Raw genomic sequence first — 21,534 nt, 5'->3', positions numbered from 1 at the left:
TCATTTTTAGCTTCAGTTTTGCTCATTATAAACTGCTTTTCTTGAATAATACATCATAGCCAATGGCTATGTGAGGTGAAATAATGGCATTGTTTAATATTTCTGCACAGGTGGCCAAGTGTTCCTCTTGAAAAAGAGAAAGCAGAAAACATGCTGGCACTGCTTAAAATGAGCCACCATATGTCTGACAAAAACAAAAGCACGTATAACAAGCCGAAATACTGCTGAAGTTCACACGAAACGGTTTGGTTTCTTCATAGACCTTTATTTCATCATTATAATATTTTATTTACAATACACTTTCAGAAACACAGTAGAAGTTTTGAGGCAAACAGTACAGTGTCAGGGATATGTTACTGTTTTTGGCTCAGTTTGGAAAACAACATCCTGCATTTAATATAATCCTCGTCGCTTCATATTAGTGTTGCTTCGTGGAACTGAAGGAATTGTGTTTTCAGCAATGACGTGACGTCATGAGAGGCCTTTCATGAGCGAGGCTGGTATTCGAGAGCATCCACTTTAAGCATGCTGCCATATTACGATTGCGTTCAAGTTCGGAATCTTCAGAGACATTTCATCCAATCACGAAATTGCATATCCACATCTTAGATCTCAAGACTTCTCGAATCTCTTTGATTTTTCAATCTTTTTGAATATCGGCCACCAGCTGTTACCCAAAGGTGATATAGCCTATATGCAATCATGCCTTTATACATTTGTCTGATGTGGTGACAACGGTGACACGAAGTGTCCTGTTCATCCCTGATTGAATTCTTTAGCTGTTTTTTTAATTTGAAATGTCAGCTTTAGTTTTTTTGAGCCAATGGTTAGTCGACTTGTATCCATTTGCACGTGGTTGGGAAACCGAAACATATACTTTAATCACATAATAAAAAAATAATACTGACCATGATCAGAGCAATCATTTGAATTTCAGATGGTTTGCATAAAAAACTGTGGCTCAGATCCTAAGTGTCATCTGATCCAGAGAATGACTGCATCACAACAACCCAAAAACATACACATATCCATTCAATCAAAGGTTTTGTTCATTATATTCACACATACTGTATATTTGTGTGTATTTTCTTTTTTTTATGTGTGTGAGATTTGTTAGCAAATGTGTGTAGAAGACACACAGGAAATCCAACAGTCTTGATCAACACATCTCAAAAGAGCAGGGATCAGAAATCTACAAGACATTCAAAACTGCACCATACAGCATGAAGTCCCACTTGAATCTGTTTTCCTAAAGCGCCAAGTGCTGATTAATGTTTTGCCGAGTCCTCCAGGCCACAGGGGGCGCTCATACAGATGACTCCCTTGCCGTTTTGGAGCGGAGAGCCTTTGTGCGGCTCAAGAAGGGATAAGTTGTGCAGATGCAACCTGACGCCACTGTTAGGCCCAGACTGACCCATGCACAGAAGATGGACCATCCGTACCCGTGGTCTACGTCGCCGGGCAGGCCGTAGATGAAAGGAGGGTTCCTGGATAGGTCGTATGAGACACTGGCTGCGTAGGTGCACAGCGAGATTGTGCAAAAGATTCCTGTGGGAAAGAAGAACCTTTGAGGTTACTGATCCAACACACGAGAAGAAGAAACATCTGAACTCTTCACCTCATGTGATATGAAAAGAGTGAGAGAGAGGAATTATAACTGGAGGAATCATTGTTTATTTATGTAATGCAGTGATAGCTCAGTGAGGGTTGTTTGTTTTAGTGATTTTTCTAATCAATCAGTTAACAATTTCTTAATATTTATTAAAAATGATAGATAGATAGATAGATAGATAGATAGATAGATAGATAGATAGATAGATAGATAGATAGATAGATATAGTTTTTTGAATACTATAAATTCGGACATACTATTTTGGTTTACTGTTTTTTTTGTATATTAGTATGGAAGTAAGCATATTGTATTTAGACGCAGCGAATTTAGAATTTTAGACACAAGCTTTTTTGAGACTGCTTATCCAAAAAGTTGTGTTTTTGGCCCTGTTTTTTGCCTTTATTAGACAGAACAGTGTAGAGTAGACAGGAAGCAATGTGAGGAGAGAGGGGAACAGGATCAGGAAAGGACCTCGAGCTGGGACCGCTGAACTGTATGTCAGATGTCCACAAGGCTATGGCCACATTTCTGAAGGAATCAGTTGAATGAATGATTAATTGACTTGGGTGTAAAGATAGGAACTGCATTCAAATATGTGTATTCCCTTCTATTTGGCAGGTGAAAAACAAAATGCGAAAAAAGTGTGGATCTGATGATGAACACTATGAGGCCACAGAAGAGAAGTTGTGAATGGCAGTTAAACGACGCAACTGACGCTGTAGGTCACATGACAATGACAACATGGCGAATGTATGTATCATGTCCAGATTTCATTCATACTTCACACATTCATACAATATAGAATGCCATGAATCTGAAATTGCATACTGTCAAGTATTTATTAAAAAAGGATGTTCTATATATTACGAGATAGAATGATGCTGCGTCCAAAACCGAATACTTCCCTACTATATAGTATGTATAAAACAGTACGCCAAAAGTGTAGTTTGTCCGAATACATAAAGTCCCTGAATAACCTGCTACTTACGGCGAGATTCTGAAGTGCACATTCATGGACACTTTACTATCCTGTGAGGCCGCGGGAGGGATATATGAATGGAAGTTAAGCGACGCAACTGACGCTGGTTGTTCACGAGACAGTAACAAAATGGCGGATGTAGTACGTCCAAATTTCATAAATATTACCCATATTCACACTTCATATTATAGAGCATACTTTTTGAGTCGCAAAGTAAATTCAAATGTAGTACCTACAAAGACAGTACGCAATTCCGGACGCAGCGCACTATATCCGCCATGTTGTTACAGTCGCGTGACCAGCGTCAGTTGCGTCGCTTCACTGCCATTCATCCTCATCCTGCCAAATCATCTCCTGTGGTGTCATGGGATAGTAAAGTGCTCATTGAATGTGTCACAAAGTAATTATTCAACACAGTATGCCTGTTTTGGATGCAGCCAGACACTTCCTGAATTCCTTCCTGATTTCCTGAAAAGGTTTCCTGAAAAGGTGCACAGAAGCTGTTTGTTTGAGAAGGGGAAAGGGGAGGGGGCGCGGAGGCGCCGGCGCGGATGACAGTTCACCTCTGGGTCTCTCCCAAATGGAACGGACGGACGGGGGGGGGGGGGGGGGGGGGTTCGGGAACGGGGGATCCATATAGTTATCTAAGTAAGTCACACCTCGACTTTCTTTCAAATAACGCACATTTCATTCATAATATTATAAATATCGAAGGGGGTCTCGCCCAGGGTGTAATTCAATGTAGAACCGCCACTGTATACATATAATATATACATATACATAATATATATATTTCTCATCTTGCTCACACACGCATATATATATATATATATATATATATATATATATATATAGCAACAAGACAAGGGAAATAAGACAGAAGGAGAGACGTGGGAGAATGAACAAGGTAGACAACAACTTGGAAAGGAAAGAGAACCACCTACGAGAAAGCGTGCGACTTGGCAAAACGAGTAACAAGTAGCCAAAGAAAAGGATGAGAAAGTTAGATAAGTCCGAATAAGCAGAATTGTTTACCTGCCATGAGGAACAGGAGTCCAGACACATGCTGGGTGAGGCTTTCCTCCCAGAAAAATCCCACGGCGGCCACAATGCTTCCACACAGCATTACAGCAGCAGCCATGCCCAAGAACCCTGCCGTGATGCGCCGCAGATCTGAACACCACAGAAAAACACACTGTTTCCATAACTACCACCCACTTAGCCAACAATTCACACTATATAGCTATGGGTAACACCTTATTATTAGGAACTTTCACTGAGCTGTGTGGGCTCTGTCGCTTCTGGTTCCATGCAAAGTTTTGGAGTTGCTGATCAATGCAGATATTGATTCGGTAAGTTTAATTTGGAGGTATATCACATTAAATCACATTATAGAATCTGATTGAGACTCATGCATGGAGGAAGAAAAGCTTAATTAGGAGGCATTTTAACGAGGGCTGTAATTAAGGCTTGCAAGCTCCCTTGAGACTTGCCATGTTACAACATCACAAGAGCTAATAACATTCCTTCCAACAGAAAATGACATTTGACCAAGTTTGTGTACACAAAACAGTACCGTGGGGCACATAATCTTATCATGGAGATGCGAGAAAAGGTTATGATTGCATATTAATGACAGGAAATGCAATAACCGCATTAGCACAAAACACATGAGCTGTATTCTTATTGTGGAAAGGAACAATAGCACCCAATGGCATGTCTATCTTATAATTTAAAGGCTCGACCCTTTTTTTACAATAGCCCGTATACCTTTAGTTTAAGTCACAGTTGTGAACCCCTATTTGCTATTGCTAACTGATGGCATTCTAGAGAGCATTTGATTGGTTTTTGGGCAGTTTTTCCAGAAGAGAAAAACTTGTACATTTAAATAGATACAACAAAGTTTTATGTTTTATGGGTAAGAAAACTTAATCACTTTTAGAAGAAAAGGTTCTATATTCTGTCAGGTGTTTCAGAATCGTTTCCATCATGGGATCATTTTACGCGGATTTAGCTTTAATGAATTCATTTTGATAAAATTTTATGAATTAAAAAATACTTTATCACTAGGAAAATAAATAAATAACCCGTTAAACATGAAAGTATCATGTAATAATTTAAGACATTTTGCCTTAGGCTAACCTTTTTGGCATAAATGTTGATGTTAAAAGAAAATTGAGTTAAGAACCCCATTTGAAGATAATGTAGATAATGTTAACATAAGTATTTATAATAGGCCTGTTTTTATTTTCCACTCAATAAATATAAATCAATGAAAATTAAATGCATTGATTATATTGAGTTTAATAATCAGTTATATTTTGTAAAAAGTGATTAGTTGACAACTTAAGATTTATAACTTAAAAAAATAAGTTATATGGAATTGTCAAGTTCACATAACTTAATTTTTTCAATTTTGCATGAAGTTTATTACCGAGGCAACGAGTTTCCTCACTTTTTAAGTTAAGTCAACTGATCACTTTTTACAGTGTGCTAATACCAAATAACATGTTAATTTCCTGTCAAATACAATTTATTTTCTATTTTTTCTTGTTAAAATCCAGATCCTCAGTATGGTCCTTCGGTTCAGTACAGTTTCAAATATACAATGTGCATTGACAATAAGCACATTATAAATAAATTTAACTGAAATAGTAAAGAATCATAATCAAATCATTGTCAGAGCAAATACTTCCACGGCAGGCGTCCTTCCCATCATCCTTCTGTATTTTTACATAGTATTGCACTGCACAGTTTTCACTATGCAAAGCACACTTAACTTCAGCTTGCATGCACTGCTTAACATTCAACGCATATCAAGAGCTACACAAGTGAGGAAGCTTTGGGAGACTTACGTAAGAGGTGCCACTCGTCCTGCTGTATGGTCCTTGTCAGGTTGAGAGGGATGTTCCTGAGTCTAATGGGTTGGGAGAAATGGTACTTGACAGATGTGCATCGTTCTGCAATACCTGCAAAGGGATCACACACTCGTTTAGGACAAATTCTGCCCTTCAGATACAGCTTTGTAAAGGTCTTACCAATGAAATCCCTCCCAGATCTTCTGGCATGTGATGCTAGTTGTTCATAAGAAACAACTTCTTGCTTCACCTTAAAATCCTTGCAGTGCACTAATCTCTGCTACTTTATTGGTTTTGTTTGTCTTTCCCTGGACGTTCCTGCACTGGGCCAAGAACAAGTATAGAGCCAAGCACTGCTGAAACACCGCCTCCCCGACAGAGTGACCTTCTGTCATTATTTCTGCCTGGGTTCACACCATACCCCACAGATTTGGCAGGCGTTGTGAGCTGAGTAAAGACTGCAGTAATCATGCAGAGAGCCTGAGATGCATAGTAAAGTAAAAAGACACTGTCTGGGTTACGGTCAGCGACATGACACAATGAATTCAGTCTGGCTAGTTCCGATCAGTTTTTAAAAAACGTGTGGGTGAAATTGAAATGAGCCTTCTCTGAACTGACTACATTTAATTCAGAGCCAAGCCAGTGAGAAACCTCGAAAAAAGGCTAGATGTGCACTTATGTATTCACTAATGAATTCAACTCTGTAAGTTGCAGCCATGTACTTATATGAATACTAAAACTACTATTCCCAACCTGTTGACCAGTTTCCCATGACTTTGCCTATTGTGATTACTGCCTAAGGTTTTTTTAAAGTCAGAGATTTTATTTAGAGATTGCTCTCACAAACAGCACTTTCTAGCTAATAAAACATTTTGAGATATCTATTTTTAAAACACACACACACACACACACACACACACACACACACACACACACATATAGTATATATACATACATATGATATATTTTTATAGAATAAATATTTTTTTTAAATAACAATTAATAAAAAAATGTATACATTTAAATGTATGTATATACACACATATTATTAGAACAATATGTTAGAACCATGTAAAATACATTTGCATCTCTTTGTTCTAGCATATATTAAACATGCCATCTTATAATATATATATATATATATATATATATATACATATATATATATATATATATATATAATTTTTTTTTTACATATAGGCCTATATATATATTTACATATTAAAAAAATACAGTATTTTTAAAAAAATGCTAATCTGTGGGTTGTAATTATAGTTCTAATATTGGCATGAAATGGAATAATAATTATTTTATAATAAATTGTACTCCTATTGGTACATATAAATATCACTAACATCAAACATCAAGTCACAAATGAGGAGCAGAAATAAAGGGAATTTTGATCTTCCGGTTGGCATTGTGATCTGATGAGAAGCTCTTTAGAGTGCCTTTCTTCTTTGATGGGCTGATTCGGGGACTCACAGTAATAGACTGTGGCACAAATCAAAGCCTGGGTGCTGAAGGTCAAGTGATCTGTGGCTTTGGGCTTTATTTGAATGCAAGGTGGCACACGGTTTCCGCTTTTAATCTTGACATGATCAGATCTCTGTAATCTGTATTGACTATGAATCATCATCACTCATTTCCTGTGCTTTTTTTTCACCTTGAGACTCTTTCAAATGAAACTTTAGCGAACCAGCTGGCTTGGTTGGCAATTTAATAAAGTTTTGTTCTGTTGAGATCTATCATGCATGAAATTGATTTGCAGAAAGTGCCTTTGCAGTAAAATAAACAGGTCAAGAGAGAGACAAAAAATGTCAGGCACTAGTGTCAGCAAAAAGTCCATTAAGCTTAAGTTTGGATAAGTGTCAGAACAAAAAGGATTAAATCGATATTTCTTCCAGGAAACGATTATGCATAAGCGGCTATATATTCATCCACACTCACCTATGTTTTTGACGCAACACACCATGCAGACCATCATCATCATCATCATCATCATTCACAAATACAAAGCCAGCAAAAGCGTCTATCACACAGCCAGAACGGCCGATGGCAATGCCAAGGAATTAACAATTCAATCACTTAATATTAACAATTTTCCCCCAGAAAGAAATAGGCTATTTGGAATGATGAGATAATTTCGTCTGTTTACCAAACACTTTTTTCCTATTCACTCTGTTTTTCTCTTTATAGAGCCGGCATAATTAGGCAATGCAATCCAAACATTTTATAAAAATAACAAATAATAAAAAAAACATTAATTTATTAATGCACTACTTGTCACAATAAGATTCAGATAGTGCATCTTATGTTATCAAATACGCTAAATAACCAGTCAGAAGCTGACTACACTTATTTAAACGTGTCACGATTCTTATAGCCTAACAATTTCGGATTAAAACTAATAGCGTGTTCTGATTCGCTGAAAAGAACCAGCTCATAAAAAAAAATCATTTTTTCGGTAATCTGACTTCTGTGGTCGCGCTGTCTCTTTCATCCTCTGAAAAGAAACGGCTCATTAGAATCATTCGTTCAGGATTCGAACCACGCTAGTGCCACTGTATGTTTTGACTCAACTATAAGGAACCGATTCATAAGAGTCATGCGTTCGAGAATCGGATAACACTAGTCGCGCGTGTTTGTTCGCGATGTAGATTCAATGCAGAAAACACTGCCGTGTATCTGTAGAGAGAATACAGATTTGAGAACCCAAACAGAACTGAACTTCATCAATATTGTTCGTTTCTGGTAGGATAGCTATAAAAAAATCAGAACCGGTTCTCAGCTAGCCAGAAGCAAACATTGTGCTCAGTGGATTTTTTTTTCTTTTGCGTTTAAATGAACTTTCCACCCAGGTCTTACCCTTAAAAATGAGTTTGTCAATATCCCCGTCCATTCCCTGGAAGTAGCATTTCCTCCAAAGTCCAAAGTAGGTGGAGAAGAGCGGGCGCCCGCACTCCGTCTCCAAAATGCCCATGCCCAAAATCGCCCTCCAGTTCTCCAACAGTTCCTCCTCTCGACTCCCTACATGGATGGGCTTCATGGGAGCCAGGTTGCGCTTCGCATTCCCACTGTCCACCAAAGGCAGGTGATAGATGGGCATCTCCCTGTTCTTCTGGTCGTTGGACTCCGAGCCGTACTGGTCGCAGTTCTCCTTGTGTCTCCTGGTATCGGTTTCGTACCAGTGGTCGGTAAAGATCGCCGTGACCAGAAGCATGAGCGCGAGCAGGCTCATGGACAAGCTGATCGCCGTTACAAGAGCCCGTTTCTCCATGTCTCCAACATCCGCGCAACTCACTCAGTCATCTCTCACATGAAGCGTACTTTCCTCGCCTTATTCCGGGACAATGCGCCGCTTTGAGCAGCGATCTGTCATTACAGGTGAATGAGCGGAGTGTGTCTGCGCGTGCGGTACTGTGGGCATCTGTATGGGATGCGCGATGGCCGTGCGTGTGTGTTTAACTGCACTCCGCTCGGCTTTTGTCCATCTTCCTTTATCCGCAGTAGCCGCTTGTCTTACTTTCCTTGTTCCTGAAAAGGATGATGCATCCGCGTAGACCAAGATTTCATCGTGCAACTGAACGCGCGTGTGGGAATGTCAAGGTTGTCGCGCGCCTACTGTGCCAACAATAGCTATGGGTGTGTCAAGGATACAGGCGAGGCGGTTTCCTGCAAGCGCGCGACTGAACTGTTATGATGATGATGATGGTGATGATGATGGTGACTACAGTTTGATCAGGCAAACATCAATGCAGCAGAAGACCATTATGCAAAGGGGAAAAACAAATTAAGAACTTGATTAGACTGCAACATATGTTATCCAGTATGTAGTAACAAACAAAGGTAGCTGTTTTAGGGTCAATGTCTGTTATGATAAAAATGATCAATCTTTTAATGCAATACTTGCATCCATGTTTAATAACATCATAGCCAAGTTAGCCAAATATTTTACAAGTAGTTTGATTTATTTACTTTTTTTAACATTCAATGAAAATAAATACTTACCTTGTCCCTCGAATACATGAGTATATTTGGGAGTTAAGAGTTACTCCATTAGACCTGACCAAATCATGACTTTCATAACAAGGTCAAAATACTCTTAAAATAAAGGTTAGAATGGGTGTTGGGAGTAGCGGAGGGGGGTAACAGTGATGTCATAGAACGACCATTTTTGAGTTCCCCAAATAATCTTTCCGTGAACAGTTTTTTTCTTAGTGTGAAGAACATAATCTAAAGAACCTTGTTCCACTTTCCTTTTTGTGGAATGGAAAGGTTCCATGAATGTTAAAGGTCCTTCATCGAACCATTAATGACAGTTAAGAACCTTTATTTAATTTTTTTTATTAATATTTTTTTATTGATATTGTCGTCGTCAATCAAAAACAACCTGGGAGTTGCACACAAGCCATAAACAAAACAAAATCAAACCAAATGATAATAATAATAATATTATTAATAATAATAATGATAATAATAAAAAAGGGAGATACATGCAGAATGTTCATTATAACACAATGGAGGAAAACAATAAGCAACAAACAAATATCCAATATACATCCACAACCAAAGGGTAGCCTTTATAAACAATTGTCCCATTATGGATACATTCTGGAATCTTCACTAATCCCTATAGAGACTTCAATGATTCTTTCCACATTTTATTAAATGACACAAGTTTGCTCATAAGATTTTTTCTAAAGATATAAGATCCTTTATTATAGCTAGCCAATCCGTATAATGGAGGGCTATCTCCAACCCATTTGTTCATAATGGCCTTCTTGGCCAACATCCGCAAAGGATGGACAATGTTGAGGAGGAAAAATGCCAAGTAAACACATGTCTGACACGGCTTGCAGATTGAAAGCCAAAAAGTTCTTATTACATTCCCATCAACAATGGAAAAGCATACCAAGGGAATATTTGCACTTCATACAATTAGGTGATACCTGTTTGTTAAATTTGCTACATCTATGGCGACATATAAGCCTGATGTGTTAAACTGCATTTCTCTGAATTTGTTGCAGACAGAAATAGTTTCATTTTCCCATGAGACAGAGTCAATATCAAACCCAGTGTTTTTCCTCCAAGATTTTTGAAGATCAATAAGCTTATTCTGCCCATACAATTTTCACAATTTCTAGTGCTAACATAGTGTCTAACTAAAAAAAAATTATAGAAATCTTTTTGTGCAATATGGAAATGGAATGTGAGTTTATCAAAGGTTATGGGTTTACCAGAAGAGATCATATAATTTATTCCGGCTTGTTGCCATGAGAAAAAATATGATCCCATTTTGGGACACAATCCATCTACCAATGAGGAGAGAATAAGGGCTGTTTATAATGAAATAATCTTTTAATAGTGGACCAAGCTTGCAAAGTTGAAAATATCAATTTCTTAGGAAACTAATTAAGAGGTTCCGCATAAATCCATAAAACAAAGAACCTTTATTTTTAAGAGTGTATATGCCATTGATATGTGCATTAAAATTAGTCAGATATATGAACCAGGCCAATATCTGGTCATTGACATAGGCTAAATAATATCTATCTCAAACCAATAATATTTGTATTAAATATTAAGAAATTGATAACCGATTGATTAGAAAACGAATTAAATTAACCCTCACTATCACTGCATTACATAAACAGACACAGAAAAGATAGAGAGGAATTGAAAATGAAACAATAAAAATCTGAACAATGGGTTGGAAACCATACCTAGAACAGCCAGGAAAGAATACCTCTCTAATACACGCCATGTTGGTTGTTTGATAAATGCCGTCATGCTGAGACCTTGATCTGTGCCAGTGCATGCTTTAATAATCAGTCAATAAATTGCATCCTGGATGTGTGCCTGGCATTTGAGAAATAAATTAGACTGAATAGTCCTGGCTCATAAAACCTTCATAACAACCACATGGTGTAAGTACAAATGTGTTCAGAAGCTCACTCTTGGCACACACTCCTCTGTGATTCGGAAATAAATAGCGCTGAATCACAATCCTGTCTGAGCTGAAAGAGAAGAAGATGGAGGAAGAAGTATGAGACTGTTTTGTAAGTCAACCACATGGAGAATCCTGACAACTGTTAATCTGTCAACTGTCAGTGATTTGTCACATATTTGGAGAGATATATGTGAGAAAACAGACCTCAAACTGCCTTGTTTAACTCTCGAAATGAAGAAAATCAAACCACAACCAATCACTGTTATCATCACATACAGATCAGAAAGTAACATACATTTCGAAATACTAAAATGTAAAACAACTACAACCAATGATCTGACAGTGAAGGGACATTTCTGTACAAAATCTCACTGGTAACAGCTTTGCAAGGAAGGAAATTTTATAAAGTCATCAAAATCAGTTGCCCCCTGTTTTCCCTGTTTACATAAACAAATTCTATTCTATTCTATTCTATTCTATTCTACATTGAATACTTGGTTTCTATTTTCAGTGACCTAACTTTGGAGTAGAAGTTTTGACCTCTCTGCATGTGAATTCATCTGAACTTAGCAAAAAAGTCTGTGACAGTCATACTTCTGCTTTCTTATGAAATAATATGATACATGAAGTCATCACATCGTTAAGTTAAAGTATTGTTATAAATTATAATGAATGTTATGTTATGTTTTATTTGATTAATGTATAATAGGATAATTCAGGTTTTTTTAATTTCATAACTATTTCTTTACTTTTTACTGGATCAAAAGAGCACATCTTTTTAATTAAAAGTTATTTGTGTACTGTAGGCCTTATATTGAAGATAATAAAAAATATCAAAACAAGACAAACTAATTATCAAACCAGTGTCACTCACCATATATAAACTTCAAAAGAAGAAAATGAAATAAATAAAACGCCATTCCAATAGAGTGTTGTGTAAAATATTCCTCAGAAGCAGGTTATGTACTGGTGGCTATGCGCTTCTGGTCATCTGATCCAGCCCATCCTCCTCCTCCTGTCTTCATCCTCCCATTCCAGACATTCTCCACTCTACGAGCGCAGCGCATGCGCAGTGGAGCTCACGGGAAGCCATGTTAAAGTTAGTGAAGTACTGCGACTGAGATTCCCTTCTGACGCCGTATGTTTATTTTTTTGTCCGTTTTTCTCCTTTCGTCCGTGTCAGGGCTCCCAGCAAATCTAACATTGATATTCAGAGGCCGGAGTCCCCATGATGAACTCTAGTTTCGATCTGTCCAGGCGAAATCCGCAAGAGGATTTCGAGCTTATCCAGAGGATAGGCAGCGGGACCTACGGGGATGTTTACAAGGTAAAAATGTGTTTTCTACAAACAAGGCCCGTCTTTTGGACTGTGCAGTCCACATTTAAAGGACCCTATCTTTAGAATAAAACCAATGTGAGGCAAATGGTAGTTTAAATGTTGTATCTACAGTCATGAAGATTGTACTTCTCTGAAGTGGACTGGGACACTGATCTTAAAGGTGCACTCCGTATTTTTCTTTAGAATGAAAAAAATTACATTCAATTTGAAAATGAATAGCACTATGGAGAAATATATTTCAAATGTTGTACACTAATATGATATGAAGACTACAGACCTATAATTTTTCTAGTAAAAGCTGTTTAATTTTACTTGGAGGGGGTCCCTCATGGGCACTGCCATGTTGACATCACATGACCAGACCTGTCATGCTGTTTTTGGACTATTACTACTACTAATACAAATTAAAAATAACAATAATGTATTTACTTTATAGTGCTTTAGCAATTGCTGAGTGGGAAATGGAATCTATAAACAAGCAGTACAAAGTACCAACGCAGCCTGGTAACGTTATATCAGCAAGTGTTGAATCCAAGAATGCACTTTTTATGGATGTGTAGATGAGACGGAGAGAAAAAAAACCTGCTATGAAGCGGCAGCAGTTAGTGAACAAACTTCATGCATCCAGACCGAAAGGTGTCAGAACAAAGTACTAAACCACTGGTACTATTGAGACAAATAAGAGCCGAACAGAGTAAAAACTTATGCTGTGTTTCCCAATGGACCTACTTATGCTAAGCCCTAAAAGTATGTACTCTTTTTGTGAAGGAAAAGTACATACTCCATATTTAATTTCCTACCAAATTGGAGAGAAAAGAAGTAGCATGTTGATCTGCCAGAGTGCCAGACAGTCGTGGGTCTTTCATGCAGAGAACTCTCCTTAGGCCTATATTTTTGCATAATGGCGCATTTAAAAGTTAATGGCCAAACAGATCTTTGTGAAAGTTCATATTGTTGTTGCAATTTTTTATCAGGTTAAATGTGGATTATTAGTCACTAAAACCTCTTCATCTAAACCTCTCTACTCAACCGTCGGTCTCACACATCTGCCATGTTTGTAGTTATTTAACACTTTTTCTTCATCCTTGTAATTCTGATTAAAGTCCTCCTCCAATGCACAGTGGGTTGTGGTGGGCAATATTAGCCGTTAGAGTGTGCACAGATCCACACTTCGAAAATCTAGGCTACCTGAAATGGTAGACCATCTGAGGACTTTTGGCATACTCTTTTCAGCATACTATGCTTTTGGGACACACTTATTCTAATCTCACATACTATTTAGGATGGATAGTATGCACATTGGGACGCAGGTTTAGGCTGCATTGGAAATGTGCATACTTCCCTACTATTTAGTAGAAAAGTACCTGGATGACCTACTCCTGTTATATGTAGTACATACTCAGACATGCAATTTCGAAAACAGCTTTACTGAGTGCACCTTTTCCGAACTATCTTAACTTTTGCCCTACTTAAAGGGACAGTTCATTCAAAAATGGAGGTTTTGGCATAATTTGCTGACTGTTATTTTGTTTCTTTCTTCCTTAAAACAGAAAAGTAGATGTTTCACAGTATGACAGTCTCATTCATTATTAATTTCCCTTTAGGAAACACAACAGTAGCATCAAAACACTGATCTGTGAAACTCTTGTGCAGATAAGCACACTCATTAACTGTTTGCAAATTTGACATAATTTCCTGTCAACTTGTTGGGTTTATTCCCAGTTTCTTGCACCTCAGTTTGAGTACGACTGAATAACATTATTGTGTGGTTTTGTTGCAGTGTCACTCCCATGAGTTGTTGCAAAATTGTGCAAGAGATGACAAATATTTGAGGAAGGCCTTGTAATATCACAGCTTATGTCTGTGGTTGTCAACTTGTCACTGAGTCTAACTCAAGCGCCATAGAAAGATCGGTTTGGTGACAGCTGGACAGTTGATCACTGAGGCTGTTGTCTTGAGTGGTTAACTTGGAAGTTGTTTACAAGTAGTGTGAAATGTGCTGGATTATCCGAGGCTTTATCCGAGTGAGGCTTAAGCGGTAGGTCAGTGTCACCCTGCAAGACTTTCACCTGTCAGTCAACACTCTTAAAAATAAAGGTTCTTCATTAGAATTCCCTGAAGAACCTTTAACATCCATGGAACTTTCCACTGCACAAAATGTTCTTTATAGTGGAAAAAGGTTCTTTAGATTTTTGAAATGTTCTGCACACTAACTTAAAAAAAGCCTAACTTTTGACTGAAAGGTTCTTTGGGAACCTAAAATGTTTTTTTTCCATGGCATCACTGTGAAAGCCCCCTTTTGGAACCTTTATTTTTAAGAGCGAAGGGTTGCACATGGCCAACTTTTTACATATTTACATAATTATTTCACATAGACATAATTACTTGTATTTAGTCTGCTTTCATCCTATCTTCAAGTCAAGAGCAGCATGTCAGTCTTTATTTGCCAGAAGAATATTTGTTTTATCTGACAGAGCGTGTTAGGATTATGTAAAAGATAGCCTAAGTAAAACTCTGTTTATGCTGATTAGAAGGATTTTAGATAACAGATGATAACAGATTATGTTGGCTACTGTCTGGTTTAACAGCATTGAGTGCAGTTTATCTACAGACATGCAGTTATTTACAGTCCTTGGGTATTTTTCCTTGAGAATCAACTGTAATCAAGAAGGTAACCGAGTATTCTAGATTGGAGGAGATGGTCATTTAGAAACCCATATTGATTGACATATTGATATTCTGAATATTGGTGGGGATGTGGCCTCTTTGGTGTATATGATTGTTGACTGTAATTCATTTTTTATTCAATCATGTCAATCATGCAGTACTTCATGTCTAGAAAGTTGTGAATAGAATTTGTGTGATAATGCTTTTTTGTGCTTTTTGCAACCGATTTTAATGAATGTAGTGGCATAAGAGAATTATGATGGAGAAAAAGGATGGTAAATTACCATATAATGTCCAAATGTTTAAGACTTCTAATGACAGTGATGACAAAGATGGTTAAACTTAAATGAAAATTCACCCTATATTCTACATGCATGTTACTGATCCTATTGTGAACAATCTTGGATATGTTTCTTTTTTTTCACTTCTTAAATTCTATCATAACTCGATTTTCTGGGAAAATGTTAGACCTCTTTTTGGTGATATATGCTGCATTTCTCCAGTCATTTAATTTGCTTAAACCCCACCCCTTTCTTACAGTCGACCTCAAGCTTGCGTTCAGATCTGCTTCCATCCAATTAACAACCAGCTGATTGAACCAAGTCCCCAACCGCCATTGTTTTCTTTTTCAATAATCCATGTCACTCAGATGTAGCCATATGTCTCAATACGAAAGAATGGAGCTGTCGCTACTTTTGCGTCTTTTGCTACTTTCTACAGACTATTGCAGCAAGCCTACTTAAAAGGAAAGCTTACCCCAAAATCTTTCTCTTGTCGTTCAAAACGTACGAACAGGTATGAACATCGGTGGAACAAAAAATACATTTTGATGAATATAAAACGTTTTTTTGTCCATGCAATGAAAATCAACGTTTTCCGAAACAACATTGGACCCCACTGACTTTCATTGTATGAAAAAAAGAAGAACACATTTATCAAAAATATCTTTTGTGTGAAGAAAAGTCATACAGGTTTGGTGAGTAAAAGACGACAGAATTTAAATATTTTAAATATTTGACTATCTTTAATCCTTGACCTATTTTATTCAAAACAGAGCAGGGCATTAGCTTCAGCACGGTTTGCTGATTTAAATACCACACTGTTGTCAACAGGTGTTTTTCCTGGTTGTTTGTCTACTGGGTCTGCCTGTTTTTCGTAACGGTTTGAAATAAATGTAATGCCAGCATGCACCTGATGGGTTTTAAAGGGCCTGAAAGCATACAGAGATGTAAAGTATTGATTGAGCAAAAGTAAGCATTGAACAAAAAGCCTACTGCGTCAAGGGTAGGGATATGACTAATTACCCAGTTTAATCAGTATATATTGGCTTTGTGTCAAGCCTTGGTGGGGCTATTTTGATAGTTCTGTGGCTTCCCTGCATTCGAGTGGTTTCGTATTGATTCCATTTTTATGTCTACGGCCTGAGGAATCGGCAGCAAACGACGGAAAGAAAGCAAAGGGATCCATATGTGTGAGGAAGAAAGCGAGAGTGAGAAACTCATCGGTAAAAGAATAAGTGCAAGTCTAAACTCTGCCCTGAGGTGTAATGCTTTGAGGCAGAATTCATCGCTTCTCTTTCAGGAGGTTGCTGTGGAAAGACGATTGTGGGAGCAAATCTCTCGCTATTCGGAATCGTGCGTGCTTGTGACTTTGTATGTGTTGATTCTTTTTCTTGGCCTCCTGTTGAGACACAAATTCCTTTCTCTCACTGGAAGTTTGGCTTCTCACTGCACGAGTTTGTTCGAAAAGGCCAGGTCAGTCTAAACAGTAGTTCTGCAGAGCTGAATGCAGCTTGATTTCAGTCCAGCCACTAAAATGCATCAGATAGAACAAAAAGGGAGATGTTAGTTCTTGTCAGCAGAACAAAATCTGTTTATTTCTGGACCGAGAGGTTTGATTTCACAACTCTTGCACATGTATCATTTGGTGAATCCAGTCATATTAGTTTATACCTTTCCTTCTCAGAGTTTGTGTGAAGTGGAGTGTCTTGTCTTCATAAGGAACATCCATTCAGGCCTTGCCTTTGTTTGACCTGACTGGATTAAAGTCACGATTTCACCTTTATTCGGATAATCTCTTTCATCCTTCACACCCAGGAAGTCTTGTGTTCCCCTTAAAGACGAAATCCACTCATCCTGTCATTCCCGATTGCAACAGTCACCTTCAATCACACAGATTACACAGGAAGATGGTTCTCCAAGTGTCCTGCATCATGCATTTGTGAAAACATTCTGACTGGATGAAATTCAAGATGATAGAGTTTCCGTGATATGTGTGCCCTATGTGTGCAGAATCGCTGTGCAGCTGATGTGAGGGCATTTCTGAATTGACTTTGTCGGGAAAAAATGATCATTAATTATTCACCTGTTTCAACAACTGGGCACTGCTCCATCCTGTAATACTATAATGCTTCTGAGATTTGTATCGGCTAGTTTAGGGACATGCTTGCAACCTCTGACTTTCAATAGTCCTGACTATTTAAATATACTCTGATAAATAAAATATAGCCTATCTGGAATTAACTGGAACAATCAGCTCTAATATTGATTATCATCATGTGGAAAATAATTGAACCATGTAGGCTAACAGAATACCTAAGTTGAACAATTATTTTATTTAACTGGCTGATACTGCCGATTCACTCTCTCTCGCTCTGAGATGTTCAGTCTTTTTCATACATTTGTTGCAGTTTTACTCACAATCTAATGATATTGTGATATATTGATGTCTGTTGAATTCTGGCTTTTATGTTATTGCTATAATTCCATAGATGTCCATTGTAAGTGCATTGGTGTTATATTTTATTTTTATAAACTTATGAATGAAAATGGATAGGATTTACTGGAGCTTAACTCTAAATATATTTATTCAAAAGTTTGGGGTAGGTAAGATATTTTTTAATGCTTTTGAAAGGAGTCTCTTATGCTTATCCAGACTGCATTTATTTGTTCAAAAATCCATTAAAAACAGTGATTTTGTGAAATATTATTACATGTTAAAATAGCTGTTTTATATTTTAAAATGTAATTTATTCCTGTGATGGCAAAGCTAAATTTGCAGTCTTCAGTGTCACATGATTCTTCAGAAATCATTCTAATATGCTGATTTGGTGCTCAAGAAATATTTCTTGTTATTATCATTGTTGAAAACAGTTGTGTTGCTTATTGTCTTGTAGAAACCGTGATACATTTTTTTTCCCAGGATTTTTTGAGTAGAAAATTCTAAAGAACAGCATTTATTTGAAATAATTGAAATTGAATAAAAGTATTTATTTATTTCAAAATTAAACCCAGCCCTAAACCTTTGATTGGTAGTGTGCTGTATATAATTTTATTTAGGCCTATACTTACAGTAATTTGGAGTGTGACGATACACTAAGTTAGCTCATGAGACGATACGATACACGATATCGAGTTCACGAGAACGAGACGACGATATTTTCAAGAAACACTATATTTATTTAAGAAATCTTCAATGACAAAATATGACTGGAAAAAATAGTACGACTGAAAGTCACAAAATGCAGTTGATGCAGTCGTCTTATTATATCGTGCAGCTTTAGAAAACTATCTAATAATGCGGTTCATGGATTCCCTTCCATGGAATTCTGATATTTAATCGAGAAATCGTGACAGCCCTAAACTAATCATCTTGTAATGAATGTCACTTCAGTTCTACTTTCTGAGTATGAATTATCATATGCAGTAAAAGACAGAACAATATAATGCAAATGCTGTCAAAGGATTTGCCACAAACTCTACTCAGTCATGCTGATATCGCTAGACAGCTTTTCACCTCGACGAGAAATATTGTCACATTTTAATATCACTTGGCACAAGATTTCGTCACACCCCTAATGATAACAAATAATCATATGTATGTCTAATTTTTTATTATATAATATTATAAAAATCGTTTTTTATTTATTTAGTGATATCTATTGGCATTATATCAAATATTTTAGATTTTAATCGAAACAGCAACAGGTATGATTTTGGAAGCGCTTTGCATATGTCAGTTCCTCTTGTTCAAGTTGTTTTTTTCATTGTATGAAGGATTTTCGTACCTTTTCTACCTTGTTTTTGTGACTCATTAGTCGGAGCGAGTCACAGTCCTCAAACCTTCTCCCTGAGGAAACCTTGAAACACCTCTCAGGAGTCTCACAAAAGCTGAGGTCAACGTACTCCAGCCATCACATATTCTTTCTTTCATCACTTTTTGCAGGAAGCAACTGTCAACACCTTTGCTTACTCTCATGTGTTTTATGCCTTCGCGCCTTTTAGAAGTTCACAACAGACTGGATTACACAGTCTCTTTTAATAGAACGTCCTTGCCATCTAGCCTACTTTTGAGCGGCCCCGAGATCTCTGCACAATCTGAAAACTAAAGCAGTTTCAACCTCGCCGCAACCTTTCAATGAGTAAGCAGAAATATAGATCTGCATGACAGAGTGATCCACTGTCCTACAAGTGCGGCCGAGGAGAGAAATTGTATTCTGCCTTTGTGAGTGTGAGCGACTGACATTCTACCTTTGTTTGGACAACAACGTGATTTACTTAATTATCTTTGGCGTTTGGTAGCGGATTTAGAGTTAGACTTATTAGACAGTTAATCGACCGTGTTGTAGTAACGATTCATAAACTGTGTTGTTGGTGGGAGACTCAGAGGAGGCGGTCGTCTCAGTTTTACTGTGTACATAATCACGTTTTAGCAAGCCCAGGCACGCTCCTGTCGGCGCGCACTAGAATTCTTGATGCATTATGTACTCTGCGTTTAACTGCAATACAGCATGAATAATGAATTCGATGAAATGTTTGATAACACCAGCGCAGGAAAGACATTAGAGAGGAAAACGAGTTGTTTATCAGAGGTCAGTGCCGCATTGGCACAGTAAATTGTTAATACAAGGCATCAAATTTGCCAGGCATTGCAGAAAATGATTGGCCTAGATTCGGCTGGTCGGGGGCCAAGCTTGCAGTGATTTATCCACCTCTCTGTAATTACCTGACATGGCAGCTCGAAGCCCCACTGTGTTCTGCACCTGTTCAGGTGGAGCGCTTGGCTGTTGCTCCGCGCCTTAGCGGACATAGGAGAGTGTGTGCGCGTGTGTTTGAAGTCAAAGGGTTACGCGCTAGGAGGCTGAGTTTTAAATTTATGCAATGGTTGTGTGTTTTTGTTAGTTAAAGGGATAGTTCACCCAAAAATGAAAATTCTGTCATTAATTACTCACCCTCATGTCATTCCATAAGATTTTTGTTCATCTTTGGAACACAAATGAAGATATTTTTAATGAAATCTGAGAGATTTCTGTCCCTCCATTGAAAGTCTTTTCACTCAAAACTCTGACAGTCCAAAACATTCATAAAGAGATCATAAAATAAGTCCATATGAATCGAGCGATTTAATCCAAGACTTCTGAAGAGACTCGATCACTATATATGATGAACAGATTTTAATAGGGTTTTATTCACACATAAACATTGATCAGCAAATGAAAGTAGCACTCAAATATGGTAAACAGAAGCTCAAGCATGCTTGCTTATATCGGTGAATCTGATATAACAAAACCGATACCCGATTATGGTAAAAATGCTAAAATATCGGTTAAACCGATTATCGGTCAATCACTAATTATCATCCCACATTTTCATCCCAAAAAAACAACAACAAAAATCATGGTTAGATATAATAACATGGAAATTTTCCTTTAAAATCATGTCAGAATATTAATTATTTACATTTTGTGGCTATACTTTTGAAACTGAGCATTTTAATGTTTACGAATTGATCCCATTCACTTTCTTTGTAAGAGCCTCATGTTAATCTATAGAGTTTTGCTTTATTTTAAGAAAAGCAGGACTGAGTCAAAATCATTTTTATTGTAATCAATGTTAGGTGCTGTCGATTGAGCCTTACTTGTACTGAACCCAGAGTATTCCTTTAACCCGCAGCGTTGTACCTCAACCCATTATCGCAATCCTAAACTTTTCTGAAAGCATAAAGAGGTGTAAAAAGTCAAAGTGGTGGTCAGGATGAGTCTCAATTTTTTTTTTATCCCACAATGTCATCAGATCCGGTTATGTTGTTGTTGGTTGGTTCCCACGATCCTTGACTTTCACCTTTCTTGGG

General features: G+C 37.4%; 2 protein-coding genes across 9 annotated transcripts in view; one reads left to right on the top strand and one right to left on the bottom strand.

Moving 5' to 3' along the window:
- Positions 1 to 251: 251 nt before the first annotated feature.
- Positions 252 to 9,462, bottom strand: tmem178a (transmembrane protein 178a). Its single transcript, XM_079856715.1, has 4 exons — positions 8,315 to 9,462; positions 5,447 to 5,560; positions 3,627 to 3,764; positions 252 to 1,548 (listed from the first exon to the last, which is right to left on the bottom strand). The coding sequence occupies exons 1-4, from the start codon at positions 8,724 to 8,726 to the stop codon at positions 1,307 to 1,309; spliced, it is 906 nt and encodes a 301-aa protein (XP_079712841.1). The 5' UTR covers positions 8,727 to 9,462; the 3' UTR covers positions 252 to 1,306.
- A 2,973-nt stretch (positions 9,463 to 12,435) lies between these two features.
- The window catches only part of map4k3a (mitogen-activated protein kinase kinase kinase kinase 3a), a 59,629-nt gene continuing 50,530 nt past the window's right edge, over positions 12,436 to 21,534 (top strand). For 7 of the 8 annotated variants that reach the window (XM_079856714.1, XM_079856713.1, XM_079856709.1 and 4 more), the window contains exon 1: positions 12,447 to 12,726. In XM_079856714.1, the coding sequence (XP_079712840.1) occupies positions 12,628 to 12,726 (99 nt within the window). In that variant the 5' untranslated portion in view covers positions 12,447 to 12,627. Of the gene's footprint in view, positions 12,727 to 21,534 lie in introns of all 8 variants that reach the window. The other variant, XM_079856711.1, reaches the window with a different exon arrangement.

This window comes from Squalius cephalus (assembly GCF_949319135.1).
Source record: "Squalius cephalus genome assembly, chromosome: 22".
Taxonomy (NCBI): Eukaryota; Metazoa; Chordata; class Actinopteri; order Cypriniformes; family Leuciscidae; genus Squalius; species Squalius cephalus.
This window is presented reverse-complemented; position numbering and strand designations above follow the sequence as displayed.

Excerpts from the sequence above, each read along its gene's own strand:
- tmem178a (XM_079856715.1), bottom strand. The coding sequence starts at position 8,726 with ATGGAGAAACGGGCTCTTGTAACGGCGATCAGCTTGTCCATGAGCCTG. Across the intron at positions 5,561-8,314 it reads TGACAAACTCATTTTTAAGG|GTATTGCAGAACGATGCACA; the intron begins GTAAGACCTGGG and ends ATCCCTTTGCAG. Across the intron at positions 3,765-5,446 it reads GGACGAGTGGCACCTCTTAC|ATCTGCGGCGCATCACGGCA; the intron begins GTAAGTCTCCCA and ends TGTGGTGTTCAG.